This window comes from Callorhinchus milii, unplaced genomic scaffold (genome assembly GCF_018977255.1).
Source record: "Callorhinchus milii isolate IMCB2004 unplaced genomic scaffold, IMCB_Cmil_1.0 Scaffold7, whole genome shotgun sequence".
Lineage (NCBI taxonomy): Eukaryota > Metazoa > Chordata > Chondrichthyes > Chimaeriformes > Callorhinchidae > Callorhinchus > Callorhinchus milii.
In genome coordinates, this window is record NW_024704748.1 from 6592804 (window position 1) to 6611634 (window position 18831).

Consider the following 18831-nt stretch of genomic DNA (forward strand, 5'->3'; position numbering starts at 1 on the left):
TGGAGCTGGGGAGATCGGTGAGGAGGGCATTTGAATAGTTGAGGTGACAAATGCATGGAAGATTGTTTTGGCTGCGTCTGGGGTAAGGTACAGTTGGAGGCGGGCAGTGTGGCGGAGTTGGAAGAAGGCAGTCCTAGTCAGGGACCAGATGTGGGGAAGGAAGGACAATTATGGATTGAACCTATTGCCTAGGTTGCACATACGAGGGCCCCTGAGGTTGTTTGTGGAACAATGCTATGGGCAAATAGGCAAATAGGCTGCTGCGTTCACCTACAAATTCACAGACACTCCACATTACAGTAAATCTTGTGGAGCAATTCGGACCATTTCTTTCTGAGGGACTATTTGCACATAATGGCAGCGATGTTTATCTACAAAACCGGCCTGTAAACTAATTACTGTGAGGTGCTTGAAGAATTTTCAACATGATGAGGTGCTGGGAAAATGCAAGTCATTAATACTAGCTTCATAATTAGATTTGGAGAATTGATTTAGAACTAAATATTAATCTTTTTGTAAGGTCATCATCTTACATCAGCGTAATACTAAATAGCAACAACTTATTAATGAGCTCCTCGAAAGAAATGACACTAAATGATTTAAGATTTGATTTTGTTTGTGTGTGCGGCTCGCTGTAATCATCCTTCTCCATTTCATCTTTTTGGCCGTCTTACCGAACAATGCATCTCAAAATGAAGAGCTGGCAGTAATGCACAGTGCTCTCCTGTTTATTACAAAATACCGCAACTTGCATTCATATAGTGCCCTTCGTTCAGGGTAGCATCTCGGAGCTAAAAGATTGATCATTCACTTCATGGGAGTTTGGAGGAGATTGTTGGGCCAAAATTAGACGCTGTGCGTGCTTACAAAACACACAGTCACTGTACTTTATAATAAAATGCTGTGAAACGATTATGTGGTAAAATGCTATATCAAATGCAAGGATTATTACAACATTATTGTATACTACTGTATTAGATAGCAAACTAATGAGCAGTGAAAACAAACCATTTGATTGCACACTTATTCAGACAGTTGTATTGAACTAACTATTCCCTGTTCATGATTATTATATCTCCTAAATCAATTCACTTTACAGTATATCCTGTGAAGTGCTTTGAGATGTCTCCCAAGACGTGACAAGACTATATCAAATGCAAGGATTATTATTGTGAGACTTGTGTGGCTTGTAAACATCGGCACGGACTGGTTGGGCCGAACGACCTGTTTTTGTGCTGTACAGTGTCTGAAAGAGAAAAGGTGTGAATTTCCGAACATGTCAAACTCTGTGCCCCAGCAGGTACCACGTTCGAGGTGAGGCTGAGGAAGAACTCGGGAGGCTTGGGGTTCAGTTTCCTGCAGATGACATATCCGAACATCGAGGACCCGGGAGGCGGAGGTTTGGTGAGAATAAAAAAGCTGTTTCCCGGGCAACCAGCGGAGGAGAGTGGTCAGATTAAGGTTGGGGATGTCATTCTCGCAGTCAACGGAGCAGTAGTGCAGGGTCTATCGTATCAGGTAAGAAGCCTTTGTCACACAGACGTGTTGCTTGCCAGACTGTCATTGACTTGCTGGGGAAATTGAGGCAAAATGGGATTTTGTTTGTGAGCCCTGGAGAATCGTAGCAAATTCACAACAACATGATCTGCACAGACTGGCTCTCGACTCCTCATGCAGACTGCAGGGAAAAGATGGAGACTTGGATTTCTGCTGCCAATATATCGGTGTAGTCAAGCCAGGTGACATAGGTAAAGAGGATAGTCCTGTCCTCAGTCATTGGGTACTAGACCTGAATAGATTTATCCCAGTTGACAGCGCAAAAGGAGGCCATTCGTAACTGAAAGAGCAATTAATTTAGGTCCACTACACCCAAAAAGCCTTTTATATTTTTCCTTCTCAAACATTTGTCTTAGTTCCTTGTGAAAGCTATTGTGGATTCGGCTTTCAAAACCCCAGTTGGCGGGATATTCCACAGCCCAGTAACCTGGGTCTGTAAAAGCACTTTAACGTTTCTTTTACATGGAGTCTTATAGTGTACTGGTTGGAGTTTTGGCCACACAAACAAGAGGACTTGGTTTTGATTCCCGGCGAGGCGAAACCTTAAGCAAGTTTCCTTACCTAGCAGTAAGTAGGGATCTGGTTGTTAGTCGACTGGCGGATCAGTATCTGTGAAATGCTTTGAGATGTGTCAATGACATCTTAAGGCGCAATATCAAACGTAAGGATTATTATTATTAAGATGCCACAGCATGGAGATAAGTCGTTGTTCATGCAATCTAGTCACATGGCCTTGTCATTGTTTTGCTCTCTGAATTTCAACAGGAAGTCCTTCACTTACTGCGAGGAGCACCATCTGAAGTAGCCATCACCATGCACAGACCAGCACCAGGAACCCTTCCTGAAATCGACCCCAATCGAATGGTAATCCGACTCCATGCAAACATTATGGGCTAATAATGGACACGGGGAGGAGGGTTGTGGGGGGAAACAAGGAGGAAACATAGTATATATGTACCTATGTTAAAGCTGCATTTAAAATTTGCCAATAGTTTGACTCTGACTCAGAAAATTGTGGGTTCAGATAGGCTGACACCCCAGCACAGTGTTGGTTAGAGTGCCATATTGTCAGAGGTGTTGTCCTTCGGACGAGATATTAACTCAATGAGATATTAACTTTCACGTCCACCTGAGCAGGTGGACATGAAAGATTCTGTGAGACTGTTCGAAAAGAGAAGGGAGTTTCTCCCGGTTTCCTTGCCAACAATCCTCCAGATAAAATTGGTCATTCTCTTCATGGCTGTTGGTGGGACATTGCTGTGTGCAAATTGGCTGCTGTGTTCGTCAACAAAATACACATTTTACAGTCAATCCACTTTACAGGATATCCTGTGAAGCTCTTTGAGACATTTCTTTGGTACATCAAATGCAAGGATTATTAATAATTATTATAATTATTAATTCTGCATATTTTTACACCTGTTAGACTCCAGCTGCTTCTCCGATCAAGGAACATTCTGTACTGTGTTCACCTGATTCACAGCTGGACAAGACTGTGACAGAGCCAGAGGCAAAGACTTACCTGAACCAGGAGGTGAAAGACCAGCTAAATGGCTCAACTGAGCAGCGTCAGTGTGATCTCAGTGAACCTGGGAGTGACGAAAGTGAGGAGGCTGAGGACTACATCTCTCGTTCAGAGAGCTACCCTCCTGAAGAGTACCAGAACTTTGAAGACATTCCACTCATTGAGATGAATCTGGCTCTGATCACTGCTCTGGCTAATGACCTGAGGCAGAACTGTTACTCATCCTGCGATGTAAAAGTCGATGAAAAGTGAGTGCTGTCAGATTGTTATGTTTCCCGATGTTAAAAGCTCTGTATTAAAAATAATAATAATAATAATCTTGCATTTGCTACAGTGCCTTCCACTTCAGGAAGTCTATTGCTGAGCATCCCAAAACTGTAAAGTGGATTGACCGTGTGTTTTGTGAAATGAGGTGCCAATGAGGCGCTGTATGAAATGCAACGATTATTCATAATATGATTAGTTGTGAATCATTTTGTTTTGAAAATCTCACATGTTCAACCTCGCTGGTGACAATTCCAAGGTGGTCGGTCAATTCAATGGCCCTCCTCAATGAAAATATTTTATTAATTCATGAGACCTTGAGGAAGTGGGACTTTTCCCATTATAAACTCACAGGGCACTTTGGTAGATGATAATAATAATAAACTTTGCATTTTATATAGTGTCGTATCACGTCTTTGAGACGTCTCAAAGGGCTTCACAGGATATACTGTAAAGTGAATTGACTGTGTATTTTCACAGAAGAGCGAAAGAACATTTTACTGGAGCTCCAATAACATTAAAAACTTAAGAAATATTGCATGTAACCTTTGCAATTTCGTAACAGGATGCCTTAATAAGGTACACAAGTCACACTGATCTGAAATACAATCACCCCAACTCTCGGGAACGTTACTCTGGTGGGATCTCATTCTAGGGCGGAGTTCCTTTGAGTCGGCAGGAATTCTGAATAAGATATCTTAATAATAATATTGTACGTCAGCCTGGCTCTGTTGGTAGCCTCCGAGTCAGAAGATTGAGGGTTCAAACCTCATGTTGGGGTTTAGAACTCATTTACTTTAGGCTGACAGTCCAGCGCTGGAGGTATTGTGCATGAGTACGTTAAACCGAGGTTCCATCTGCCTGTTCATGTGGACGTTAAAGATCTCATGGCACTATTCGAAAAGAAAAGGGAATTTCTCCCGATGTCCTGGTCAACAATCCCCCAAATAAAATTGGTCACTCACTTCATGGCTGTTTGTGGCACATTATTGTGCACAAATTGGCTGCCGTGTTTGCCTACAAAATACAATCACTGCATTTCACGATATATCCTGTGAAACACTTTGAGACATCCTCCCAACATGCGAGGCACTTTATCAAGTGCAAAAAATATCATTTTATCTTTTAAGATAATTTAGAATCATTACAACCTATTGCTTGAACTCTCAGCCTTCAGAACAGTACGTTAGGTGACTACAATGGCCCAGCATCAGCAGTCTACTATCACAAGCCCCAAGTGGCTTCTCCAACATCGCTGGATGAAGAGTACCTGAACATCAGCAGTGCCTCAGTCTCCTCAAACTTCTCTTGTGATAGTACTGAGATTCAGCTGCCTTACAGATTCAGCCCACAGCCCCAGGCCTCATGGGAGAACACCAGCAACAAGTCTGAGTGGGAGGATGTGGAGGAAATGGAACAGGAATTGGATCCTCAAGCAAGAGTGATGAATGAAGATGAGGAAGAGCCTAAGCAAGTAAGTGTCACATTTGTCTCAGTGGCTAAACAACAGTGACTAACCTCAGTGGCTCAATGTCCTCATCATCTGAGGAAGGTGTGCGCATGTGTCTTCGTGTATGCATGTCTTCTGATGTGTGTGTATCTGGTGTGTGTGTGTGCACGGATTTGTCTCTTCCTATGTGTATGTCTTGCCGTCTCTTCCTGCACGAGTGTGTGCACATCTCTGTATCTCTTCCTATACGTATGTGCAAGTGTCTGCCTGTGTGTCTTTGTGTATCTTTGTGACGAAGAGAAGATTTCTGATGCAAATGTGGTGTGAGGAAGTGCTTCTTCCAGACTCTCAAACCAACAACCTGAACACTACCAGACCCCTTGCCTTTTGCTGAATTGAGATTATGTGTGATATGAATATGATAATCTTAAAAAGACAGTTAACGCAACTTACGAATTGGATTCAAACCCCACAATACACTGACTTGAGGGGAACCCTCCCCACCCAAATGCGGGTGTCCATTCCAACTCTATGCATAGAAACACATATTTTGTGTGCACAGCACTGAGCAGAGTTATATTGGTTAGCTCCCTGTGCCTCTCACTTTTTTTAACTGAATAAATAAATGATACAAATGTGTGGGAAACGTTTACAATAAATCCCAGGCTCACAGTGAGAAGGAATTTTGTGGCAGTGTGCCACAAGCAGAGTTTACTACTTTGGTGTCACTATTGATGGCATCAAATCTTTGAGAGATGTCCTCCCGATGTGAAAGGTGCTGCATCAGTACAAATTGCATTGAATTGAGGTGATAGTTGTATGGACAAGTTTCAAGTTCACCAGGCTTTGAACACAGTAACATAGCTGGAGGTGAGACGGCGGAGGTGGGGGTGAGCTGTCCCACTGACTGGCGTCATGAGCTCATTGAGGTTCTTTTTTTGTTCAGTCCAAAACCCAGGAGTTTGAGATGTTTGTGACTCTGAAGAAAAACAAGAAAGGCAGCCTAGGCTTCACGATGGTTCGCAGTAAACTGGACAATTGCTACTACATCAGAGATGTCCTGGATAATCCCGCCAAGGGCGACGGGAGACTGAGGGCTGGTGACAAGCTGATAACGGTAAGATCTGTATTTTTTACACAACTATGCTCCGTGCTTCCACCCAATCTGAGCCTGTAGAACACTTCATCCTAAACTTCGAGGTGGCCCTGTCATGTTAACGAATTCAAATACACGGGAATTTCCATGGTTAGGTGGGATGCACAGAACTCTGGTTAGGTGGTGATGGGTTTCCACCTATGCCAGACACCCGGCTGACCAAATAAAATTCTTAACATCCATCCTTCGGATGAAACTTTAAACCAAAGTCCCGTCTGCCTGTTCAGGTGGACGTTAAAGATTCAGTGGTGCTATTCGAAAAGAGAAGGGGGTTTCTCTCTCCCGGTGTCCTGGCCAACAATTTCGGAAATAAAATTTAGCACGCACTTGACAGCTTTTTGTGGGACACTCCTGTGCGCAACTGGCGGCCGTGTGTCGTCCACAAAATACACAGTCAATCCCGCGGAGAGCTTTGAGACGTCTCAATGATGTCATAAGGCGTTATATCAAATGCAAGGATTATTATTATTATAAAATCCATATCAGGTTGGAAGCCGGTTTGCCTGTAGTTCTGGCCAACAATCCCCAAGATAAAATGTGTCATTCATTATGTGGGGTAAGTGGCTCATTGTTGGAGATGCTGTTCTGGGTATTGATCAGTCCCATTCAATTAACGCTGATTTTTTTAAAAATTCCTTACAAAAGAATTTTTAAAAACCAGCTAATTTTACTGAGGACTTTGCCTATTTGCAGAGAATCTACACTTGAGGTTGAAATAACATTCATTTTTACAGCTCTTCATCACTTATCAAACAAAGCACCTCGCATGTAATTTACTGCGTGTTAAGTGCGGTGACTGTTTTTGTAGCTAACCCTGACAGCCATGAGGTGGATGACGAAAAAATCCAGGGGATTATTGGCCAGGTTACTGGGAGAAACTTCTCTGTAAGAATAGTGCCATGGGATCTTCAGTGTTCACTGGAAACGCAGATAGACTGGACCTCATTTCAATGTTTCATTAAAAAGGCGGAACCTCTGATAATGTCGTGCTCGCCCAGCTCTGCACTGGAACATCAGCCGAGATGTGAGCTCAAATCCCGATGTGGAGACTTGAACGTACATCCTGCCATGCCAGAGGCGAGCGAGTTACTAACTGAGCCCAGCAGTCAAACACAGCAAGCTCCACTGTAGCAGTTCACAACAGTTCCTCTTTTCTGCAATGTTCCTATCTTTAGCGCTGTTACAGTTTTGAGCAATTCTAAAGCAAAAAATCTATACAGTTCTAAGCAATAGTTCATGAGCGCCTGCGAGATTTACAGAGCTCAGGAGACCTGATAACCTTCTGCAGGTTTTACTTCCATGCTACAGCCTTTGTTGTACAGTAAAAGTGTTACAAAAACTCCTCTCTTCTCTTCAGTGTGCATTAATCTGCCTCAGTTGCGCACGCAGGGCAGGGAGTAAGCTGTAAAAAGAGACAATAATCCTTTGGAATTTAATTTATTTATAAAGCAGTGATTTGACTCCGGTCGATATTTTAAAAAAAGATCCCTACGGAGGTACTGTAAAGATTTGCTGAATTTTCCACCATCCACTTGATTCTATCACCCATTTATAGCAAGAATGGACCTAAAAGTAGTGGGTTCCTAGAATTCTTTTTCAATTTTAAAGATGTAACGCACACTTGAAATACAACAGCAACAACTTGCATTTATGTTGCGCCATTAATGTGGGGAGCATCTTGGAGCACTTAACAGTGGTGGAGCCTGACGCCGAGCTTTCCAGTGATGGGAGCGAGCACCAGCACGGACACAATAGGTAAAGAGCAGGGAAATCCATATCACCTTTCAAAACGGAACTAATAATAATAATCCTTGCATTTGATATAGCGCTTTTCACGTCGGGAGGACGTCCCAAAGTGCTTCACAGAACACACTGTAAAGTGAATTGACTGTATATTTGTGAGCGAACGCGGCAGCCAATTGCGCACAATTGTCTCACAAACAGTCGTAGATTGAAAATGACCAATCTTTTATTATTGTTTTTGGTTTTGGAGGGATGATTATTAGACGTGTGGAGTAAGGAAACTTCCCCAAGGTTTCGCCCTGTGCGTGGAATTGAACTCAGGTCTCTCACTTGCAAAGCGAGTGCTCTAACCACTGAGCTACAGGACTCCACAAAGCTACAAATCTACAAAGCAGTGAAACACAATTATATAATAATAACCCTTGCATTTGATGTACCACCTTATCACTTCACCCGAGACACCTCAAAGTGGTGTATTTTGCGGGGCAAACATGGCAATCAGTTTGCGCACAGCAGTGTCCCACGAGCACAGAGAAAAAGCAAGTAAATGGCAACCAAAGGATTGCTAAATGGGATTGAAAAGAGCCAGCGCAGACAAGTTGGGCTGAATAGCCGCCTTCTGTGCTGTAAGTTCCTTTGGTTCTAAACAGGTTTTAATAATAATAATCCTTGCATTTGATATAGCGCTTTTCACGTCGGGAGGACGTCCCAAAGCGCTTCACAGAACACACTGTAAAGTGAATTGACTGTATATTTGTGGGTGAACGCGGCAGCCAATTGCGCACAGCAAAGTCCCACAAACAGTCGTAGATTGAAAATGACCAATTTATTATTGGTTTTGGTTTTACAGTGATTACTATTAGGCTCTGTGTGGAGTAAGGAAACTTGCCCAAGGTTTCACCCTGTCTGGAATTGAACTCAGGTCTCTCGCTTACAAAGCGAGTGCTCTAACCACTGAGCTACAGGACTTCACTGAGCAGATATCGCCAATGGGAAGAACTAGCACAGACACAATGGGGAAAGAGAAAGAGAATGGGAATGGAATGGCTTGGGTGGGGAGGGTTGAACACAGCTCATGAGATGCCGAGGGCAGACAATCCTCAGAAGGAAGGAGGCAAACAGGAAGGAGCGTCACTTCTTGTGGATCTCCTCAAAGAGATCTTGGAGTATGTGAGATGTCAGGACTCTCAGCCATGATTGGGACATGGCTCGTGGAAATGGAAACCATGTAAAAGGGGGAGAAGAAAAGCTTGGAAACAAAACTGATTTAATAGAAACCGGATTAATTGGTGTTGTCCATCCACTCACGCTGCCTTACAGGTAAATGGCTTCGATGTTACAAACGTCTCGCACGAGGACGCCATTGACCTGCTTAGATCCGTTCCTGATAAATTGACCCTCATGGTTGGCCGAGCTGCCCAGAACCTGCTTCTACCACCACCTTTGGACAAGATTCCAGATATTGTCATCCAGAGAGGTCCGAACGGCCAGTTGGGTAAGTGGCACAGCGACGTGGTGTAGATTTCGATTGCCTGGGTTTTCAAAGAGCCCTGAGTACAGTACTGTAAGGGCATTTTAGCACCGGAGAGGGTATACAGGCAGGGCAGCTACAGTAGAACCCTGTTATAATGCACTTTATTGTAATGCGGGGTCTCTTGCAGTGTGATCAGGGTGGGGACCGGCTCCAACTGCACTGTGGAACACTACATATGGTGTAGCTCGAGTTTATGAGCTGTCAACAAACTTGGGCTGTAACAAGCCAAGCCATGTAGTGGGGTTCATCCTTTATAGAAAAGGAAGGGACCACTGTGAATGACAGTAGAATCAGATCCAAAGAGGGAACGGAATAGCTATCAATCGAGAGAGGTTTGACAGATGTAGCAGCATGGGATTATTTATTTACCCTACAAATCTTTTATTTTTACTTAGGGACTGGTTGGGTGGACGGCAATAGGTTTTTCCTGTATGGTGATGTTCACACATTCCTAGAAGTTAAGGTTTTATTTTTTTTTAAAAAACTGATTATTATTTAATTCCATGCGATTCCTTCGTGCGTAGATGCGAAATTATTTTCCTTATTTATAAGAGGGTTTTTGCGTTTTTTTTTACAAGCAATTGGCTGAGATCAGACTTGCATAAACAAATAAAATCTGAAAATTCCAGGAAGTATTACACATTCCTGCCTCGTATTCCCGCAGCTCTCTGAAAGGTGTTCCTTTTGGAACCATATTTAACAAGATTTGTGTTTTACTAATAATAATCAGTACATTTGGTAAAGCATCTTTCACATGTCAAAGCACTTCAAAGCACAGGATTTTACTGCAAAGTGTAGTGACTGTATTCTTGTAGGCAAATATTCACACAGCAATGTTGCAATCAGCAAAGAGCGACACTAAGATTTACGACGACCATGATTAGTTTCCTTGCTATTATAGATGCACATGCCCCGGCGAATGGGTTACTAATCTTCTTTGCTATTGATCTCAGTCCAGGTCTGTACTTGTTTCTGCAGGTCTGAAGTTAACGGGGGGGATAGGCAGTAAATGGCAAGGCGTTTACGTGCTGCAAATCGTGCCAAATTCTCCGGCCAGTGCAGAAGGAAGCCTGCAACCCAACGACAGGATCTGTTACATCTGCGGCTTGTGCACCATGGGCATGAGCTTGGACGACGCAGTGAGGATCTGCGAGTCCGAGAACAAGCAAATCAAGTTCAAAGCCACCAGGTAAAAGCAGGTTTGCTTTAAGCTTGAAATTTGCCCGACCGAGCATGCCTTTCTTCAATAAGACTCCAAATTGTGAATACTTTTGTCCAGGCTTGTGAATCTGTTTTGAAGAACAGCGAGCTTTCCTCATATTACAACGTTCACCAAGAAAACCCCAATAACATGCTCAGCAACAACATGTTCACCTTAATATTGTTTATGGGATATTAATGCTAAACGAACCGTCTGATTGTTGAGGCGGACGTTAAAGATCCCGAGAATCTCATCGAAAGGAGAAGGGAGTTTGTCTCTCCCGGTGTCCTGACCAACATTCCTCCAGATAAAATTGGCTCATTGTGGGAACATTGCTGTGCACAAATGAGCTGTTCTCCCACAAATATATGGCCACCACACTTCGCGGTAAATCCCGTGAGGCGATTTGAGACACTTCGATGATGTGGACAGGTGCTAGCTATATGAAATTTAAGGATTTGTTATAAACCGCCTTCCTGGTGTCAGAGACAGAAAGAGAACATTCACTTCCTCACCACTAGTGAGCAAGCACATACAGTGCTGTAATTGGATAATCAGGCACTGATTTTATCCGGGGCATAAAACTGTAACTGCAAATAAAACCTAGACTTAATGAGGTACCTAGGAGGTGTTTGTTCAATTTTAAATACAGCTTATTGCCAGTTTATCTTCAGACAGATTTAAAATGGAATAAAACAGAGAACTAAGCATATCAGCTTCCGTCTGGGCCCTCGGGCTCTTTCCTCCAGTCAGTAACATTCTGCATCCGTTAACTAGGTATCAAGGGACATGAAATGACACTCCAGTCTGTCTGATCTTCTTCAGACCATGAATTCTTCTGGGATTCAGGGCCCGTTTCAGTCGCTGTTTTGAAACCTTCAGAGTCTTACAAGGAAATTAAACGCGAAACCAGAACGATTAAAACCGCAAGAGAAATCTGAGGGGAGAGCTTTGCAAGATTATAATAAAAATCCTTGCATTCTATCACTCCTTTCAGGCCCATGGTGAAACATCAGCTCCAAGGCTTCGCTCTTCAGCTATTCTGATTCAAGGCTGTTCAAACAAGAGAGCTTTGGGAACCCTCTTACTCAATCATGTAATTAAAATGACATAAGGACTCGCTTTGAGGAGTATTTTGTTTATATCTTGCTGTCGCTCAGTAATTCGTTGTTCATTTAACCAAAAAACTCTTTTTGGGGGTGGTTGGGTGCGTGTTTTATGCTGAGAGGACTTTTAAGTCTGAGAAAATAGGAATTGGTCCCTTTTCAGGGTCTGAGAGGGTTTTAGTCCCTCCTTAATCAGGCAATCTACTGGCCCAGGGCAGTGTCCACCATCATGTTCTGCTGTTCAGTACATTTAGTGACTTTAATAATCTCACCAGACTACAAATTGGCTGCTACAATGACCCACAATATACAGTCACTTTACAATTATCCTGTGAAGCACTTCGGGCATTCTCCCGATGTGACAGGCTCGATACCAAATGTAAGGATTGATATTATTTTATTATTTATTATCATTACTGTAAAGCACTCTGCGGTCACATACAGCACCACTAAGTGCAGAGTAAAGTCCTTCCATTCTGCCTTAACAATGTGCTTCAACCTCCCCATCAAAAGAAAAACTCCAAACTGTGCCCCTATTAATACACCAGTGTGAAATTTTCCTTTCCTCGACAACAACAACAACTTGGATTTGTATAGCGCCCTCCACGCCAGGCGGCATCTCAGAGCGCTTATTCAACCCTCCTCGTGCCATTCAACCCATGGTCTCTTGAGCGAGTTAGCCAAAATGCAGACAGTTGTGTGCTGTGAATTCACAGCCAGAAGCAGCTGGTTGAGTTTTCCCTAACATGTTTCACAGTTAGAGAAGACTTGAATCCCTGGAGACTGAATCCCTGAAGTGAAAGCCCACTCACTGTACATCATGGGTCACACGTCAGAGGGATGGCTGATTGATGGTGAAACTGGTACAATCACTTCTATTTTCATTGCCACTACATTGGCTGATAGCTTGATGGAACCAGTGCTCCTAATATTAAAGGAAAGGTTGCAAGGCAAACAATGAACATCAGATTCCTCTGCCGCTAAAAGCAGAAAGAGCCTGCATTTTAATAGCTCCTTATCACTTCAAAAGTTTCCCAAATTCTTGTTGGAATGTCACTTTGGTTCTACAGAGAGCCATTAGGTGAATGACCAATTTTTCTGGAGGATCGGTGGCCAGGACACTGGAGAAACCCCCCCTTCCCTTCTCCAACAGTATCACGGGATCTTTTAACATCCACCTGAACAGGCAGACCGGATCTATTGTTCAATGCTTCAGCTGAAGGAGGGCAAAATGACACTTTGCAATGGCATTTTTGCAATGTATGTAATAATAATAATCCTAGCATTTGATATAGTGCCTTATCACGTGTTCGAGACGTCTCAAAGTGAGGGTAAGAGGATGTATCTGGTTCCTAGACCAAGGCATTTGGTACATAGGAAAAGGAGGAGGCCATTCAGCATCTCAAAGCTATTCTGCCTGTTCATTAGATAATGACAGACCTTTTTAATTCTATTTCACCACCTTGTCTCCACAATCCTCAATATACCCTTTTTTCCTAAGTGCCTATCTATCTCCCTTTTTGAACACTGCAATCAATTCTGCCTGCGTTCCACATTCTCACAATTGTACAGATGGTTTATCCTCTTGTTTAGGATCTTGCCAGCATCTAAACATTTCCTCTTACATTCCCACAGGGATGATAAACCAGTGATACCGAAAGGAAGATCGAGCGGTAAGTGATATCCACAGTCACCGTCACTCCTCAGCAATACAGAAGTAGCAGCCAGGACAGGTTGATTGATATGCAAACGATTATGTGCAAGACACTATTCACTAGACAGTTGGGTATCGCTGCTGGTATGTAATGGAGAGTTAGCTGGCAGGAAGAAAGCAAACATTACTTGTTACTACCGTCAGGAACAGGGCTCCTGAACACCCGTCTTCTGCTGTAAAAATTTAATTGGAAAAGGTCACTTTGTTTTTGGTTAGCTGGGTGCCTGACACTCCAATCCCTTAAGAGTATCGAAGCCAGACACAGATCCACAAGCCTGAGCAACCTCAGTCCTAAATAGCATCAAAGGCTAAGAGTGGGTTTCAAGCATTAGATCCTCACAGAGACTATCTAGTAATTTTATATCAAACTCTTATCCTCCCTGGTTCTCTGAGAAAGCTTTACTGGAACAAGGGGCAGACTGACAGTTGAAAAAAATATTCTCACTCGTGAATGGGTCAGTTCCAACAGGGGTATGATCTATTATGACACAAGTCTACCATTAAAACAAGTATGTACCAGGGTTGCCCTTGGCAGAGGTAACCCTTCAGTGGTTCAGAGCAGCTTCTAAACACAAATGGTAGACATAGTTTGCTTTCATTCCAAGAATTTGGACGCTGCTATGACAACTTTCAACTTGGTGGGGCGTTGAACACAATCTGGGCAGAGAGGGTGGGGAGTGATTTGAGTGGAGGGGGGAGTGAATTGTGCAGAACTTGGGCAGGTGTCCTTGGAATGATTTTGACCTGTCTGCTGGATGAAGCACAGCACCTTTCCCAGTAGGGTTGTTGAGGAGGATTGATCTGAAATCAGTCTGTAGTCATCTGAGGCTATTCTATTGGTCTCCTGCTTCGCCTTGCACCACTATACTGTCTTATTTTCTTTTTCCAATGCCTAGGAACTAAAGTCAGAAAGAAAGTAAAAAAATGTATCTTATTGAGAGGCAAGTGCACTTGTTCTGGGTTACCAGCTGTTCACCAGCTTTGCTGTGCACGCTAACTTAGTCTCAGTTTCCTCATCCCTGCTATGACCCTCCTTTGTATAGCACCTGACCTTCAGATGAGACATTAAATCGAACCCCAGCCATTTGATTTTCAGGTAGATGTTAAACATCACAAGACACTATTGAAAAGGAGAAGGGAGTTTCTCCCAGCTTCCTGGCCAACAGCCCTCCATTAAGTTGATTGTTAGCCTCATGGCTCTTTGTGGGACATTGGTAACTATACTTGACAGTAATTACTTGTCAAGCATTTTGAGATGCTCCCCTGTGCAATTACCCTTGCTATTATTTCAGTACAATAATGTGACAGCTTGGCTCAGTTGGTATCACTTTCGTCTCTGGGCCAGAAGGTTATTGGTCTAAGCCCCACACTGGGGACTTGGGGTTAATCAACTCACATAAGAATTGGTTCATTTTAACACATGTTTTAAGTCAATGTTGGACAAGTTATGAGAGTCGGTGCTTGTTTCCTTCTTAAATAATAAACCGAGCATTTGATGCTGTGCCTCATGTTAAAACGTCTCAAAGTACTCCTCTAGAGTCGTGTGTATGTTTGAGGCAACAGCCAATTTGTGCACAGCAACGTCACACAAACGCCCACAAATAATGAATAACTTTTTTTTGTATTAGGGGACACTGGGAGAAATTATTTTCCCTTTTCAAACAAAGCCATGGTATATTTACACCACCCACCTGAGCAGGCAGATAGGACCTAGTTTTAACGTCTCATCTGAAGGATGAAACCTCCGACAATGCAGCATTGTCCCCAGTATTGTCAGCCTAGACTTTGAGCTCAACTCCCTACGGGCTGAATGAAAAGCAAACAGAGCAGAAAAAGTTACAGCATTCCCTCAAACCTCTACAATTATCCATTTGTGACCATCTCGGATAACAAGCGTCTATGTTGGTTATCTCAGTGTTCACTGTCCGCCCCAATTATAACACAGCAATTGAGATCCATAACAAGAGATCACGTGTTGTAACTGAGTGCGATGTAGGATAGAGATGTCACTGATCCACACTCTATATGCGAGCAGAAAGCCAGCCAACTGCTCTCATATTCTGTTGCTTCATTGATGTGGGGAGGAGGTGGGAGACCTCACCAGAATTGTGTATGTGTGTGTTGCCTATTGCTGCACTTCATTAAAACCCTTGTGCAGTACTGTAAGAGCAAATGGTACTCTTTTAAATGCAACTCTACATAAATTATAAAGCGTCCAACACCAAATACTTCAGAGTGCATCTACCTGAGTGTAGATTTACTCCATTTGCCTAGCTTTTCAGTGCGTCCAGAATTTGTCAAATTCTTAAAGTGTCTTGAATTTTGGAGCAGTTTCCTGTAAATTCTTTTAAGGAACTACAGAAAGACGGGCCCCAGAGTTAAAACACAATGCAACAATTTACAGAATTCTGCACCCACTAAAATGCAATGTTAATGGAGTAAATCTAGACCCCGGTGAAATTTCTACCCTGATATATTTAAGAAACTACAAACACTAAATCATTAAAAGACAGCAACAACCTTCTCAGTTGGACTCCTTGAAGAGGTCAGTCACCTCCAGTTGTCTCTGGCTGTGGTTTTTCTTTTTCTGGGCAAACCAAGGATATTGCTTGAGCTGGAATGGTCTGAGAGCTAAGTCACTTAGGAGTGAAATTAGGAAGTATTTTTTCATGTAAAGAGTAGTGGAAATCTGGAACGTTCTCCCCCAAAAGACTGTGGATGCTGGATCCATTCACATTTTGAAGGTTGAGGTGGATAGCTTTTTGTGTTAGGTAAGAATATCAAAGGATATGGAGCAAAGGCGGGTAAGTGGAGATACAGAGCAGCCATGATCGAAAAGAACGAGGGAGCAGGCTCGAGGGCCTGAATGGCCCACTCCTGTTCCCATGTTCCAATATCTTGAACATTATGTCAGACCTATTTTCAGTGCCTTCCTTCTCTGTTTCTGCTGGATTGTTTGTTACTTGCGAGTCTTGCTGCTCTTCTGGTCTATTCCCATCTATTTCCGCTTCTTTGCTCTGGACTTGGGCTACCAGCTGCTCATCATCTAGTCTCCTGCACAATTGCAACCAGTAGGCCAGGGTCACGTCCTCACCTGACCAGTCCTCCAGCTTGCCTTGGGCTGCCCAGATATCCATCGCTGCGAATCCTGCCAAGCTGTCGTTCCATTGCTTCTTCTGGGAACGCATCCTAGAGTCCCTTCAGCCAGCAGGTCTCGAATACAAGGTGTGCTCACCTCCCAAACCCTCCATGCTCTAGCTGCCAGGTAGAACATCTCCTCTAGGTCCATTTGCTTTAGGCATTGGTAACACCCAGGTCAGACTTCACAAGTTCCCTCCTGTAGATCTTCTTGAAGGTGGCGATTATTCCCTGGTCAAGTGGCTGGATCTTGTTGGTCGTGTTCTTAGGTAGGTACAGCATCTTGATTTGGCCTTATCTGCCTTGTAGACTAGAAGTTGGTGGGTGGGCAAGGCAGTTGGCATCTAGGAGCAGAGCTGTTGCCTGGTAGACCTTTGGATTGAAGGTGGCTTTGGGTGCTTGGCAAAAAGGATTTTGAAAAACTGTGGTTGTACTTAATGGGCATGGATTTCACGTTCACATGGTGGAAACACTGTGGGGACCTATACTGGCCATTGCAGAGGGGCTTAACCCCGTCTTGTGTGGTACAAAACTGGAAGGTCAAACTTTTGCTTGAAACCTTCCCTCTTTCAGTCGTCCATCCTCACTGCTGGTGTCCGCTCAGGCAGAATCTAGTCAAGTACAAACCATCAGCATTGTGCTTGTCATTGAATTCATCTTCATTAGTGTGGGCTGGGGTAGGATGGGGGAACAACAAAGTCAGCAAAACAGATCTCTTCTTGTGATCTTGACCTGGCTGATATGTCTCTTCTTGAACTATTGGAGCCAACCTTCACCGGCAGCAAAGTGTGCACTACTGAGCTCCTCGGACAACCTCTCAGCCTGGGCCTTCACTACAGGGCCAGATATGGGTTGCCTTGTGTCCTCTCTTGCACCAATCAGTTGCAGACCTCAATGTTCAGCGGTGTATCCTGTGGCAGTAAAGGGGGTGAGAGGGTTCTCATCCTCCTGTTTGGCCTTTCAGATTCACTGACTGAAAATGCTGAAGTCTCACAGCTTGGGATCATTCTACAACCAGCCTTACAATATTGTCCCAGGTACACCAGCATCGCGGTCAACCTTCGCTGGCCATTCACCCCACTATATCATCTCTATTAGCTTGATACTTGGTTTGCACTCTGTAACAGTTTTGTTTACTCATGATCTACAGTTATTGCCACAATACAGTACTTTACCATAATGCCAATTGAGCTGGCCTATATAGGACTGTGGTTTGATTTGTGCTAACATTGTCTTTGAAGCTGCAAGGTATCATGATTGACAATAGAATATCAGAATCGTGTCAACCCTCTGTGGTAGTGTTGGCCACTCGGTTCTGAAGCCAGCCCAGTCTGCATTACTCCAGGGCAGTGTTGATGACAGAAAGACCAGCCTTTGGGACCTCCTCTCGACGTGAAAGGCACTCTATAAATGTAATTTTATTGTTGTTGTTGTTGTTCATCTTTAAAAACAACAACAAATTGCATTCATACAGTGCCTTTCACGTCGGGAGGACATCCCAAGGCATTGAACTTTGAGGGGCGGACCAGTTACTGGGGAAGCAGGAATTCTTCCCACTTGGCTCCTGTTAACACTCCAAGCCAAAGCCTTAACAGGTGGGGTTGGAAGCTATGATAATTTCGAGATATTTTGGTTAGATTGCAATGCCAGGATTTCAATGAAGTCGTGTGACAAATGTTGGGGTCCACAACGCACTCGTTATAAGCGAAACTATGCTACACTTACCCAATGTTATAACGATGTCCAACTGTAGCTAGAGCAAAGGGATGAATAAAAAAGCTGATGTGATAAACAAGGACATAGTAAAGTGTAGCATCTAGTTGGATTACTCATTGCCTGCAGCCACTGACTGATACACCTAAGAAATTAAAGAAAAACTTGAAATTTCCCGTATTTTCCCGTCCTAAAACTATTTGGTGCCTTAACATTTAAGATTATGGAGAATTCTTCAATTCAACCTTTGCATGGAAGAGGGTGTCTACAGTTCTTCAGAAGACCTGGCTTCCAAATTAGTACTGAATTTAAGAAATTTGTACAATCTTAATTTCTTATGCAAATGGTCTTGAGGCGCAGATCATGAGAAACATGGCCGAATCAGCTCGATATTCTCAACGTGTTGCACTTTCATTTTGCAAGTGAGAAATTAGCACTGAGAATTAGCCTAAGGGCTTTGGGGGAACCATGGAACTTTGGGACATGACAAGCCCAGTGTTCGCTCTTTTTCATTTCCTGCCACTCGTGAATGATAGAAGCTTTCCTTTGTGAACCCAAGGCTCCAGTGAACGTAAGCTGCCATTAAGGCTGCCCGTGATGGAGAGCCAAGCCCAGGTTGAATGCAAAAAGAAAACAACTCTGGATGGTAAGTGAGCCTTTCTCATTTGTCTTAATCCATTTTTTTTTGTCCCTTCAGTAACCAGCCATCTGTTGAATGAGGAACTCGCTG

General features: G+C 43.4%; 1 protein-coding gene across 1 annotated transcript in view; it reads left to right on the forward strand.

The window, feature by feature from the left end:
* The window catches only part of ptpn20 (protein tyrosine phosphatase non-receptor type 20), a 79974-nt gene that overhangs the window by 48197 nt on the left and 12946 nt on the right, over positions 1 to 18831 (forward strand). Inside the window, exons 25-33 of the mRNA XM_007904628.2 lie at positions 1298 to 1518; positions 2323 to 2421; positions 2984 to 3330; positions 4517 to 4820; positions 5743 to 5913; positions 9016 to 9190; positions 10208 to 10418; positions 13172 to 13209; positions 18661 to 18747. Coding sequence (XP_007902819.2) covers positions 1298 to 1518; positions 2323 to 2421; positions 2984 to 3330; positions 4517 to 4820; positions 5743 to 5913; positions 9016 to 9190; positions 10208 to 10418; positions 13172 to 13209; positions 18661 to 18747 — 1653 coding nt within the window. The remainder of the gene's footprint in view (positions 1 to 1297; positions 1519 to 2322; positions 2422 to 2983; positions 3331 to 4516; positions 4821 to 5742; positions 5914 to 9015; positions 9191 to 10207; positions 10419 to 13171; positions 13210 to 18660; positions 18748 to 18831) is intronic.